Source organism: Xenopus tropicalis, chromosome 4, assembly GCF_000004195.4.
Source record: "Xenopus tropicalis strain Nigerian chromosome 4, UCB_Xtro_10.0, whole genome shotgun sequence".
NCBI lineage: Eukaryota > Metazoa > Chordata > Amphibia > Anura > Pipidae > Xenopus > Xenopus tropicalis.
In genome coordinates this window covers 101,086,531-101,101,319 of record NC_030680.2, presented here as the reverse complement: position 1 = coordinate 101,101,319, position 14,789 = coordinate 101,086,531, and the positions used below count along the sequence as shown (strand labels likewise).

Here is a 14,789-nt window from a genome sequence, read left to right as displayed (position 1 = left end):
TGTGTTTTGTTTGTTTTTTTTTACAAAATGTGCCTTGTTCTTTAGAGAATATTTGCATAATTTGCTTGTGCAGCCATTTAATCCCTAATATTTAATGGAGGAAGGAACTTAGATTGACATATTTATATTCATAAACATCTATTGTCAATCTGGCAGCATGTGACTAAACCCAACTGCATGCGGTACTTCAGAGGCACCCATTACAGGGATGTGTAAGTGGTCCAATATCTTTGCAGGAGTGAAATATGTGTAACCAGCCTTCAAAAACACACAATTTCTTACTAGAATTTTTCAGAACTTTAAAACTCCAACCCGCTTTATCACTGACCCAAGCCGACTAGGCTGTACCCTGCCATAGACAATACTGAAAATTGCCTCTGCTAAAACACAAACAGACAATTATTAATAAATGATCAGCATTGTCTTTATTTGTAGCCATGACAAGTAGCTGCTACTAGTAGCTCCGTGTGTCTTCACCCTCAAGTGTGCTTGCCAAATGAGTGTGCCCCTCACCAATAAAGTAGATTTGGGCCAGTTTGGACTCTTAAGCGATATGCCAAATCATGCTAAACATTTGGCCTTGAGTCAATGCTGGGAATTCACAAAAAACCCATACATGCCACTATTCCTTTGTTGTTGCGAGTGACTTATCTCCCTGCAATGCCATCCCACTGGCAACAATGTAAATTGCCAGTGGGATGGCATGTGTGGCGCCACGATTTGCCAAAGTCGCCAGAATTTTCCTCTCAAGGCAAGGCCCTAAAGGTGGCCACACGTGGCGATTTTAGCACAAAAGATCATTTCCCACCCTCCACAGACGTTCAGGGCTAAATCGTCATATATGGGAGGTAGAAACAATAGGATTTCTACCTCCTTCTGCCAATTCAGCCCTGAAGGTACATTTTGCTTAGGCACCTTCAATGGCGCCCGAGTTGACCAATCTTTTGTTGGCTATAAAAAGTTTGCATTTCTTTTACACAAGTCTGTCCATAGGATCCATGAGTACCTGCAATTTCGTTTGTTGGAGAAATTTAGCAGTTAAATAAAATGTTTTTATGCAGCTTTGCATTAAAAAACATTTTTCAAAATTGTATTTTATTGCAAAATGCAATAAAAGGTCTGAAAAGGCTACAAATGCAACATTGTACAGAAGCTATTACTGAATTATGTCTTCTGACCATATACTGCTCTGAACGTGTTACAATAGCTCCCCTTGAATTATCAGCCTTGCATAAAACTGTTCTCTCAGTTTACAATCTTCCCCATCACGATTATCCTTTTCCAAGACATAATGCAGAGGTCTAAACTTGTGGGCAAGATGGTGTGGCCTAATCACCACTAGCGCAAACCAGCAGTTATGTAAAACTAACTATACGGGATTAGGTCCTGGCATTTCAAGTACACAAGCCCAAACAGCCCTAATAAATGGTGTCTGCCCACGGAACCTTAGGGCAGTGGCACAAGGAAGATTAGTCGCCAGCAATAAATCTTTATTACCGTGGGCAACTAATCTCCCCGATATGTCATCCCACCAGCAAGAGTGTAAATCACCTGTGGGATGGCATACACATTGCTTCATTTGCCTGAAGTTGCCTTGCAAGGAAACTTCAATCCCACCAGCGATTTACATTTTTGCCGTAGGATGGCATACGAGGGAGATCAGTCGCCTGCGGTAGTGAAGATTTATCATGGGCGACTAATCTCCCTGTGTGCTATTGCCCTTCCAGAGCCCCTCTGGCATTTGAAAGAATCTACAGACTGCCAGTCTGGGCCTGGGTTTAGTCAGGTTAGCTGCTGGTTGATTCCTATCCTACAGTGCCCTGTGCCCCCCTGCACAGCCTGAGAAAGGAGGCAGCCAGAAGTAAAACAGATGGGTGGGATTAGTGGGTTTTTGGAGAAATTTTCAATAAACCAGCACTAAACACTACTTTTTCAAGTACATTCCTTCTATATTTTGAGGAGTACAATTCACTGGCACTATACAGTTTTTCATACAATATGTCCCCTTTAAATTTCCAAGGAAGTGAGGGTCAAATCTATCCACCAGTTTCAAACTTATTTTTTTTTTTTATAAGGCATACAAGCTTGCCCCAACGGTAAGGACAGAGCAGCAGGTGATCTGAAATTCTCACACATAGGGAATCAAATACAACCATACAAAATCCCACTGAAGGACAGACATTTTGGAAGAAACTACAAAGAGAGGGGGCAACTCACATTAAACTCAGTTATGTCATGAAGTGATAAGACTATATTTGTTCCTCTACAGAGCCCAGTTCTCCATTTAACCTAACCGAATTTGGTTTAACATCATAGACAATTGTAGAACCCAGCTAGAGGCTCCCTGCTATCCCAGTCTCACTATGGGAAAGGGCTGAGCTGCCGGAGGGCGCGCCCTATCCAATAAGTACAAGCCCCCCCCCCCCGTATGGCACTTACACCCGCCCGCCCGCGCCTGTGCTTAGCTCCCACATATTATGGCGCGTAGGCACCACAGGTCCAAATACCCTCAGCCAGACTCTGACCTGCAAAGCAAAATGAATCCTGAGAAAGAAACCTAATCCGACCAACAAGAGTCGTTACAGGCGGAACGCTGTGGGTGTGTTTTCTCCGAGCTGCAATAAATTGCACAAGCAAATACCCTAGCGTTATACACGAACGCGCTGTGACTTTCCCAGCAGCCGCTGAGTTGGGAATGGTGGGAGCCGGACCCTTCCTCAAGTTTGTAGTCTCTGCGCCTCAACAGCCTTTGCAGCACCTGCACCTTTTAAAAGCCCGTGGGGGTGTGATTATTTCGGGCCACGCCCACTAGCAAATCACAACCGCGGTATCTGCATTTACCTGAGGCCAAACCTGAGCGTCCTGTCCACGCCCTGTCCCATCCGATTGGCGAGTGGGCGTGTTCTCCCTGCGGGCGGTGATGTCAGAGCGACTCCTGCAGTGTAAATGAATCAAACTGTGCAGCACTCCAGCTGGGAAGCGCTGCAGCATCTCCGGCACCAGGACCCCCTTGCCTACACAGGGACAGCAGCCCAGAGCTCCGCTAGGGTGCCCACCTGTTATTGCTGCCATCCATGCCTGGCCTGGGGCCCCGTACCCCCATTGCGCCGATGATCAGCACCCCCCTGTCTCCTGCCTTTATTATTTTAGACGATCAGACCTATTAAGGCAGCGTCGCCTCGGTAAAATGATGCAAAGCTCAGCACTCGCCACAGACGGTCCTGTCAAGGGGCTCCCAGAAATGCTCGGGCTGCCAATGCAACGTAAGGCTTTTCATTCTCTTATTGATTTCACAATAAAGGGATCTGGCAGAGGGGAGAGCCGGGATGGTGCAGGGAGGGGGATGAACAGTGCTGGGACATGATGGCATTTGCAGGCTTCCCAACGTTACTGCTGCCGCAGGGACCTTCCATGGCCTGCCACTTACTTTATGAGAGAAGCAGCCGGCAAGGAGCAATGCCAAAGGGTCAGTGGGTCTGTGTGTCAGGGGCTGCAGGGGACTGTCCTGTACTGCTGGCGCAATGCTAAAAGTTGGGCACAACTTGCCATTAAAAGTTTCCAGTAGGCCATCACTACCCACGCCTCATCCCATGCCCTCCTGGGCTGCACTCAAACCCCTAAATAGAGTCATGTTTTTACATTACAAGTGTAGTGTGTTTAGAGGTTCCCTGTCTGCTGCAGCCTGCAGCTATCCCTGAGCTACAATTGTCTGCATTCCTCAACATCTGCTGGGAGTTGTGTTACTGTGGCAGCTGGAAAGATGTCCATTAACCACCTCTAACCACTCTGGGTCTGCACTACTTCACTAGGATGGTTGTGCCCAAGCCTGCCTGCCAGTGATAAACTCCCTTCTCTGCCACAGCGGGTAGCACAGAGTGCTGTATTAGTGTTGCCACCTTACACTGAAAGATCAGTTCCTAGCTGGTGCTGTCAACTGGAATTAACCTGTAAAATAATTCCCCCTTCAACTCTAATTAAGTCCTCGATATTTGTGCCAAGAAGGGTCACCATAACGAAAAGAATTACTGGAAATATGTTTTATAGAGCGATTTGTACAATTACCTTCCAGTGCTTATTGTGTGTCTTAATAGATTCGATCATCACTTTACTAGTGTGTCATTTACTAAGCCCTACAGTGCCTTTCCCTCCCGCTCACAGTGCCATGTCTTCCCACTGGACTTAGGCATCTAAGGCTTTGGAAATCGTATTCACACGATTCTTTGCGTCTTTTAAATCCTTGTGTAACCATTTATTTGTTTTTATGCTTACATCAGCAATATGTTATTCATACATCGGCTTCTATCAAAGCTGAAAATGCTCTTTCAATTTTCCGGCACCAATAGTTCCATTTAGTTACTTAATGGGATGTCGCAGGGTACCACTTGGGAGAGAATTTAAGTTCAATAACGAATTTATTTACTGTATCTAAAAATTATGAGAAAAAAATGCAACATATCATAACTGGTTTATCCTTGGTTTAGATTAATGTATTAATATATGAATGCTAATCCAATATATATATATATAACCTGTCATATACACTGAATAGGTATATTGAGATGCGTTTTTGTATGTTTTCCTTTTTTCGATTTCTTTTTGGTCCATTTAAGTCCGAAAGGGTTCATTTCTGTAAATTCCCAGCTGTTAATTGTTTTAGTATTCTTGTGTTTCGTTTTGTTTTATTTTTTAGTAGGTATAGATAGATAGATAGATAGATAGATAGATAGATAGATATTGATTATATGCATTTACTACTAGCACTTTGATTTGGGTTGACAAACGACAACAATCCATTAGGTTTAACACCCCCAAACAAACCCCAGTGCTTATATATACACATACTTACGCAGACCTATCTATACACTCTTATATCTAAACTATATATACACATACCTATACTACAACTGTAGATCACAATAGCCTTGGAAATTATGCGTATGCAATGAATCTCTCTTTTATAGTATTATTATTATTACTGGTATCTTTGGAAACGAACCCCCTATGAGCCAGTTGTTGCCTGCCGGCTGTTGTTGCTATGGGTATGGTACCTTGGACACATGCTTAGGGCACCTAGGCCGCCTCCACCTGTCACTGACCCGCACTGTGTGTTCCCTGTGCAGTTCCCTGTGCAGCCCAGTGGGACTGTGAGTGAGTGACACAGAGCGATCAGCTCATTTCCAGGGGGGTTAAGTGCTGGGTGCTGGGCTCATATACCATGTAACCCCGCCTGGTGCCTTCCTATTACTGTAATGTACACAGGCTGTGTCTTACAGCTGGGTCAGTCCTTTTCCTCTCTCTATAAAGAATCTCATTTACTGGGAAGGTTTTTGTCTCTCATTGCTGCACCCAGCAGCAAGTGCTGCACATTCCTTCTGATTTCATTAAAACAAACCTCTTTCCTTTGATCTGGGGCTTGGTGCTTTATTCTGCTAGAGTGGATATTGTAATTTTACAATTTTTATATCATTTGCTATAAATCTATATGTAAATATTTTTTTCCGTGCATTTTGCTCTACCCAGCTGTGTATTATAGGAAGGATTGTAGGACTGGGGCTGTTCTATCTAGTGCGGGGAATTTCATTGCTGTCCTCTTGGGTGTTCTTGTCTGTCCTCTACATATACCTGTATGTACATACACTGACTTCTACTCGTACACTAATCTTTCTTTCTTCCAGTCTATTTATCTATCAGTCTGTCTGGCTCTAACGTTCCATCTATCCACACAAACACTCACTTATATATACCTGTACATACACACACATAATCCAGTTCAGTCTAGAGAACTCAGTAGACATTTAAATAAAGGTCTAAAAAACTCCACGCGTTTGATCCCCGTGTTTTGGTTATTTTATGACAATAGAACAGCTGTGTGGGCATTTAGTTACATCAGTATATAGTTGTACTTGAATGTGGGCATGTGTCTGTCATTTTATTTATATAGAGCTAATAAGCCTCATGCCTGAGACAGTTATACAAACACTGATATAGGAAAAGTGAATTTTGTGGAAATGTTTGATGGATGCCGTATTTTGCAAAGTATGTCTAATCTCTAATTGACCTAATTATTATCTGTTCTTATATGTAATTGTTAGTTAGCCCATTAATCGATCTATTCGTTTATCTGAATCAATAGTCTTACCATTATCTTCCCAATTCATTCATATTTGTTCCTTTCTATTTACTAATGCGCCAATTAATCCAATGCTTATTCTTTCTTGTTTCCCATTATCCCCAGAAATATCTACAACAAATACTCATATATTTTCTTCTGTTTCATTTCCTAATCATTCTGCTGTGCCTCTAGAAACAAGAATGATTAGTTACATCAGCAATAGATTAATTATATATACTTTAAGTAAATGGGAAGATTGATCATCTCTGTAAAACTGAGTCTAGTCATTTATTATTTATATATGATATGATAGGATATGATATGATGCACATTAGATAGATAGATAGATAGATAGACAGATGATAGATGATAAATAGAGTAAATCGCAAATATAGGCTATATACAGGTGCAAACACAGACTAAATGTAACACAAAGGAATAATTAGCGTACACACACACACACACACATATATATTTATATATATAATTGGTATATGAGGGGCAGGATTTAAAAGTGTAGAAGTGTCAGTATTTATGGCATGGGGTCAGTTTGATAGGTCGGGCACAGTGTATTTTGCAGTTACCTTGATCCCCCATGGACTGCGTGCATCGCTGTAAATTAGTGCACATTGTGCAGATCTTTCTGCAGTTTGCGTCACCTCTTTAATGGTATTTGTAACAAAAGGATACTATTTTCCTCATTTTACAAATTAATTATCAGTCATAATTGTTTGTTACATTGTATTATTTTTTAGCATTGCCTTGTTTAGAAATTGCAGTCGGTACGATTAGTATTATAACCCAACATAGGCACGAATTCCTCCAGTTTGTCTTCCTGTGATTTATGAACCTTAGTGGAAAGCAGCGCACTGCTAGTTCATATAGTGCTATACTTTATACATACAGGCTTGTGGGGGCAGGGATTCTAGCGGCTGGGTATATGCCACTCAGCAAAACTGGCATTATCTTTTCACCAGCTGCCCAGTAAAGTGACGCACATCTCCCCTCCATGTATAGTAGCTTCAAGGCTCTCCATTTGTTTTTAAACAGACGCTGTCTCTCTAGGATTTCCATATACACAGATTTTTGTGCTCTTGAATATCCCAGTGAGGGTTGGAAACGTTAAGTTAATTTGGTTCTAAAAACTGATTTCTGAATTTTTACACAAATCCTATGAATTCAGAATGATACAATATTTAAACACACGCTACAAGAAGACTCATTGTATAGTTTTATCCCACTTTTGTTTTGATAAAGGCTTCTCAGGCAAACGAAAACTGTGACATAAAACAATGTAATGTTGCCGTTTTAATCATTGCATCCCTAGGACATTTACTTCTGTAGCGCGTCCTCTGTACTAGATAGATGATAGATAGATATATAGATAGATAGATGTGCCTCTATTTAATAAAATAAGTGCCCTACAATGGTATTTTGTAGAATAAAATGTGCCAGAATTTGTGAATTAAACGGGATGCAATCATGCAAACCTCAAATAAAAATTTGACTAAAATAAAATGAAATTGTAGACAGCTTTCCTATATACATTTATGAAGAATGGTCACTGGTTTTCAATTTATTTGTAAATGTAATTAATGTTGAAAGCAGTACCTGTCTGCCCCTTTTCTGCACTGCTGGTTCTGTCTATGGAAACAATGTAGCATAAGTCAGCATTCTTGGCAGGTATGTTATTCAGATGGCTTCTGCTCTATTGACTCAAAAGTCAGAACCATCAAAGCAGAGAACAGAAACAGACAGATATTGCTTTTAATATTTACCAATACCTTTAAGACCAATGAAAATGTGTTAATAAATGTATATTGGAAAGTTGGTTTTATTACCTTTCATTTTGTAAAATGTTATTTTTGGGTTTACATCCCCTTAAATTTGGGACACAATATAAATATTAGAAAGAATAAATAATTTTAGGTTATTAAACACTATTTTTGTCGGGAAATTAAAAAATGCAGCACATTTTTTGTTTGTTCAGTTTGTTCTTATCATCCAATTTGATTATTTTTTTTTTTTTTTTAGCAAAGGACAATTTTAGCAATGTTTTCCAGGAGGATTTTTATTTAAAAACAAAATATCAAGAGAAGGGTAAAAAAATTAGTTAAGAAGCAGGTTTTATTGATATAGGGGTTGGAAATGTATTTTCAACACTTTGTAAATAATCTTGGCTAACATTTATATGCTGGAAATATAAGAATTCAGTAGAAGAAGAATAAAAGTAGAAGGACTTTTAGTTTTGAACGTTTGGTAAATACATCTGCAGTCTAAAGATGTCATTTGAATAATTTGGTTTTGTGTAAGCATGTAGCTAAGCAAGCTAAGGAACACAAGATCCCAGTATACCCAGTTCACTACTGAAACACTGTGTCCCATAATATCTACCTATGCACTATAATAACAAAGGTAATCCTGGGTATACTGGGTTCTAGTTTGCTTATGTTAGCCAAAGCTGATGCTGGGTGTACTGGTATCTAGAATACCTAGTTTAGTCAGTGCTAGAGATACTGGGATTTGGATTGTTTATGTTGCCTAATGCAAAGTATATAGAGAGCTAGTCTGCCATGTGCCAAAGTCTTCATATTGTGGGATTTATTTTGCTGGTGTACCAGTGGCAATGTTGGCATCGAGCATCTATCATAGCTATGCATCTAGCATATCTATGTATTTGGTTTTCTGTTTTCTAGTTCCCTCTCTAATAGTGTTAGAGAATTATAAAGCAGCAAATAACTACTAACCCCAAATGTTACCTAATTCAGACTCTCCTCCAACTACCACCCTTGTCCAGTTTGGCTCTACACATGCCTCATTTAGCCACATGGGCAAGCAGCTGTATTTGCCTATGTATGGCATACACTGCACTGGTCATGGAGGGAGGGCCAGGGCATTTAGTTGTATGGGGACTCAATATTTCTGATGGCTGCCTCTAAATAACTAGAGGCAAACTAGAGCCCTGAATATTCAGCATAGCATATTTATGCCAATATCCAGCACAATAGGGCAAGCTAGTATGAACCAACCTTGCATGGATATACAACATTGTTTCCATTATCACCTATAATGCTAAATATTAAGGCCCTTGCGTGGGCCTGGCACTAAAAATTATAATGGTCGCTTTATGCTCATTCTTTTCAGATATGAACATATTGTCTTCCAATTGGTTGATTGCATATTATGAATTATAGCATTAGTTAGGATCTCCAATGCTTGCATTATACTATTGGGCCTCAACTGCTTGCATTATACTAATGCAGCTGCTGGTTCTGCTGTCTCTAAGCCTTCACTATAGATTGCACTGTGTGTCATACATAATCACATTATAAAGCAATAGAATAATCATCACAAAGATTTAACTGTTAGATAGATGACCATTTTTATTTATTACAGCTCTGCTAGGCCCAGCCAGCAAGGTATTGTCCTGTATTAAAAGAGGTATAGACTCACAGGTAGGGCCAACCTTCAGGAATCATGGGGCCCCATACTTTAAATGTTAGCAGGCCCCTTGACTACAGGGGTTCCCAGTTCTCATCACTTGCCTGGGAAGTGGCCCTAAATGGGACCCAATGAAAAAAAGGTCCTCAGATGCAGAACCACACTGACTACACCACAAAGTCATCCCTCCCACGATCCACCCATATTCCACACACTATCTGCATGCCCCACAAATCACACTTTTATGTCTCTTGGGGCCCCCTCTGCCATGAACCCCCTCCAGCCACAAAGATATGGGAACGCTTGACAGTAATGTGGTGCATGGAGGGAGTGGGCAGGTAGAGAGGGCCTGGGGTTGGGGGAAAGGATTTTACTTTTTTCAGGAAATATCGGGCACAAGTAGGGTGTTGTATGGCTAGTTCCACATAGGCCTGGTATGTTATTAATTGGAACTTTAGCTCTCTTTTTTTTTTGCATAATGAAAGAACATGTTATTCTAAGCAACATTCCAATACAGTTTGATTACAAGTTTTCTGTGGTTTTAGTTATTTATAAATGTAATTGCTATAAAAGGCAACATCAATCTGCCCATTTTGTTCTCTGCACTGCTGATTCTGACTCTTGACAAAAGAAACCAGCTGAAACAGGGGTCCCTAACCTTTTTTTTACCGGTGAGCCACTTTCAAATGTAGAAAGACTTGGTGAGCAACATAAGTATGAAAAATGTAGCTCAGGGTGCCAAATAAGAACTGTTATTGACTATTCAGTGCCCTATATGGACCTGCAGTCTACAAGAGGCTCTCCAAGCCAAGAATTCAAAAATAATCACCTGCTTTAAGGCCACTGGGAATAACATCCAAAGGATTGGTAAGCAACATGTTGCTCCCAAGCGACTGGTTTGGGACCACTGAGCTAACAGATCTATGAAGAAACGTAACTGGAAGAGAGCTGACTTCTGCTACATTGTTTCAAAAGTTAGAACCAGCCATGCAGGAAGGAACCAGTAAACTTGTTACTTTCAACTGCATATTCATTTACAAATAATGTTGAAACCACTTGCATTTTTTAAATTAGTATATACAAGAAAGTTGTTTAAAATTGCAGTTGCTTTTATTTGGCAAAAAGATTTGTAGCTGATTATGTCCTACCTGATATACTTGTCTGTGCTTTGATTTCAATACAATAATAGTGTACGGATATGAGATTCATAAAGCAGTATATTCAAGATTTTGTATATTTCTAGGAATTGTTGGGTGCTATGGAGTAGTGGCAGTATATATATATATATGTGACATATGAGCAGTCTTTTTATCTTTTGATTTATGTTTTATGATGGTAAAAAAAAGGTTTCATCTGATCCCAGTATTGATGATTTTCAAATTGTGCAAGTTCTGTGCTTATTTAAGCATATAGTTGAACCTGATGGATATGTTTATATTTTCTGCAGATGCTTGGCACTAAGTGATGCTGCTTGCACATATGGTTTAAGCAATAAAACATTGTACCTGAGAAGAAATTCCACCATTACATTTCAGAAAACGTGTAAAATTCATTTATTTGTACTTATTTCCTATTTACCAAATGCCCTTTGAAATGGGAGCCTGTATTGGTACCACAAATGGTCATACAGAAGCTAACCGTTCTTATTTCTGGTGTGGGAGGGTGGTGATTTTGGCCATTTTTGCCTAGGCAATGGAGTCAGAATCTTCACCATCCCATGTTCCACACCAGGAATGCTAATAACTTATGTAATTAACAAATACATGAGAGTAAGCACCCATATTAAAGGGGTAGTTCACCTTTAAGTTAACTTTTTAGTATGTTATAGGGTGGCCAGTTTTGAGGCGAATTTTGAGGCGAACAACCCCTACACATTTTCTGCATCTGTGTGTAAATAGCTTGTGCTGCCCTAGGAGTAAAAATGCCCCTGCCCCTTGTACAGTATCTCTCTGTTCATCCCTCAGGCCTAGCAGTTAGATACCAGTAAAAATCAGACATTGGCTGCCATTTTCGTGGATCATAAATAATCCCTGTAAATAATACAATACAATGTGTTCATTTTTAACTATATCATCTATAAAATGTGCAGAGTTGACTCCTTGACTCCTGGCACTATGGTAAATGCACAGATGTAACCCACTGTATTGTGCTAAAAATTCTGGCACAGAAGACAAGCAAATTAGCCAGGGCTCTTGAATGACTGAACACCACCTTTTCATATTTATGACATAACAGCTACTTACCACCCTAGTTACCAGCTGTTTTTCATTTTTAAAACATCTTTTCCATTATTTATATCTAGAACTTATCTTTATTTACAAGCCCTCTGCTTTTTGATTTCCTAGTCAACTGTCAGAATGTTGCCTATTTGTTAGTTAGGGATTAGGCATCTGCACAAAATAAATAATGAAATGCAAATTGTCCTAGAATACAATACTCTACATCATCCTAAAATTTTAATTGAAAGGTGAATATCCCCTTGATATTGTTATTGCTGTTGCGCATCTTTTACCATCATACAGCACGACTTAATTTTCCAAGGAGAATTGCATTAATCATTACTTTAGCTTGGTTACAAATAACTGGGAAATCACCCTTGGCTTCTATCCATGCTGTATATTCTCTAGGTGCTAATAGTATATCATCTCTGCCTGAAGCAAATTAGTGTCTTTGTTGTCTTCCAATGTATATTTTTGTGTCACCGTCTTGCTCAAGTGTTGTCATCTTGCCCCACTGTACCTACTATTCCCAACCTCTGCTTATAACTGCTGCCAGTCACATTTTAGCCCTCTAAAGACAGCACTGTGATAAGAGGGAAATGCATGATATTGTGATATTTATTGTTGATTACCCTATTCTTTGCCCACAAATATTGTGTCCACATTGCTACTGAACATCACAAACATACAATAAATGTATAATGACTGTACTAATAGACGGGATGTTCCTTTGTGTGCCAGTACAGGGCAAGAGGGGTACAATATAGACATGTGCCAGGGTGCACTGATTTCCCACAGACAAACTATCTCTGCCCTTTACAACAATATATAGGGGTAGAGTTTCAGTTCTATGCTTAATAAAGGAACAGCAACACCAAAAAATGAAAGTGTTTTAAAGTAATTATTATATAATGTACTGTTGCCCTGCACTGGTAAAACTGATCTGTTTGCTTTAGAAACTCTACTATAGTTTATAATAATATAGTTTATATAAATACCCTGCTGTACAGCCATGGGGGCAGCCATTCAAGCTGGAAAAAAGTAGAAAAGGCATCGGTTACATAGTAGATAACAGATAAAACACCATTGTATTCTACAGGACTTATCTGTTATCTGCTACGTCACCTGTCTTAAGGTGGCCATACACGCACCGATATTATCGTACGAAACCTCGTTTCGTACGATAATCGGTGCGTGTATGGCATGTCGGCGAGTCGACCGATATCGCAGGAAGCTGCCGATATCGGACGACTCGCCGATCGGACAAGTTTGAAAATTTTGATCGGGCGCCATAGAAGGCGCCTGACCAAAATTCTCCCTTCAGAGCTGAATCGGCAGAAGGAGGTAGAAATCCTATTGTTTCTACCTCCTTACCTGCCGATTCAGCCCTGAATGGTGTGTGGCGGATCTTACGATGTTTCGTGCGACCGATGGTCGTACGAAACATCGTCGGATCGCCACGTGTATGGCCACCTTTAAATGGCTGCCCCCATGTCTACACAGCAGGGTATTTATATACACTATAGTAGGGTTTCTTAAACAAGCATGGAACTTTTGCCAGTGCAGGGCAACAGTACATTATATTTTAATCACTTTGATACATTTTCATTTCTTGGTGTTACTGTTCCTTTAATGTATCTGGCAGCCACAGAGATTACGCAGCAGTCCCTTTAGAACTGCACAGGGCCAATGAGGCAGTATAAAAAGAAAGAACTTGGCACAATATGGCCAGCCGAACACTAAAATAATGTGAGCTCCTCTATAGGTAGATAGATAGACCTGCTAGTTAGAACTCACCATAAACTCTGGGTTTAGCTGTGCTTGTACTTTCATACTATCACATAGTATTAAAGTAACATGGGGGCGGGGGACTACCAACATAAAGATTAATGAGCAATAAGCAGAAGAGGAAAGATAACCATAGAATTATGAATAAACTATATTTAGAGCAAAGCATTTTTAAGAGGAGAAGAATGGTTTATATAGGGCATGGGAGTTAGAGCTCAACACTATAGCATGAGTCCCTTAACATTAAGTGGCCAAATGACTAAATAATTTTTTAAGCATAATTGACATGTTATCCTGCTTGTATAGGCCTTATTTAAAGCCACAGAGGGCATTCGCCTTGAGCCCCCAGGCACAGGAGTATATATAGGAGGGATATCAAACCTGCAGGTGTCCAGCTCTTATTTATGTGCCACACACATTGTTAAACAACTGGAAGGTCACTGAATGAAAAAAAAGAATTAATACCATATACGTAAATCTGTATAAGTGGATGTATGGCAAAATCTGTGTTTTAATTACAAACCTTGATGAGAATGCTGCTAAGTTGTGTCAAGCATGGCATGAGGAAGTAATACATTGAACAGAATGGGACAGACAGAAAATTAGTACAGGTATGGGACCCATTATCCAGAATGCTTGGGACCTGGGGTTTTCCGAATAAGGAGTCTTTCTGTAATTCAGATCTCCTACCTTAACTCTACAAAAAATTTATTTAAACAGTAATTAAACCCAATAGGATTGTTTTTCCTCCAATAAGGATTCATTATATCTTTGTTGGGATCAAGTACAAGGTACTGTTTTATTATTACAGAAACCTTTCTGCCTGGCTGCCCCTTACATTTGGAATGCCCTCCCTGATTTCCTCCGGAGATAATCCTCCCCCAGTCTTTTTGAAACTAAGGTTAAAGACTACCTTTTGGAGCACTCGCCCAGCACCTGATCTGGGAACTGGCACTTATATTGTAGTGTCACCCACTGTGACCTACAGCACTTATATTTGCCTATTTGTTTCTGTTAGTTACTCTCCCATATAGATTGTAAGCTCTAAGGGGCAGAGACCTCCTTCCTCTTGTGTCCTCAACTCTTAACTTATTGCTGCTGTATTTATCTGTATTTATTGTTATACTTTGTATTTATCTATTATCTTATTAACACCCTGTTTGTATTAATGTATTCTACTGTACAGCGCTGCGTACATAAGTAGCGCTTTATAAATAAAAATATACATA

The 14,789-nt window shown here is 39.9% G+C and overlaps 1 protein-coding gene across 1 annotated transcript in view; it reads left to right on the top strand.

Annotated features, from left to right (window-relative positions):
• Nucleotides 1-2,060: 2,060 nt before the first annotated feature.
• Nucleotides 2,061-14,789, top strand: part of lhx4 (LIM homeobox 4) — a 37,398-nt gene continuing 24,669 nt past the window's right edge. Inside the window, exon 1 of the mRNA XM_002936963.5 lies at nucleotides 2,061-3,263. Coding sequence (XP_002937009.3) covers nucleotides 3,188-3,263 — 76 coding nt within the window. The 5' untranslated portion in view covers nucleotides 2,061-3,187. The remainder of the gene's footprint in view (nucleotides 3,264-14,789) is intronic.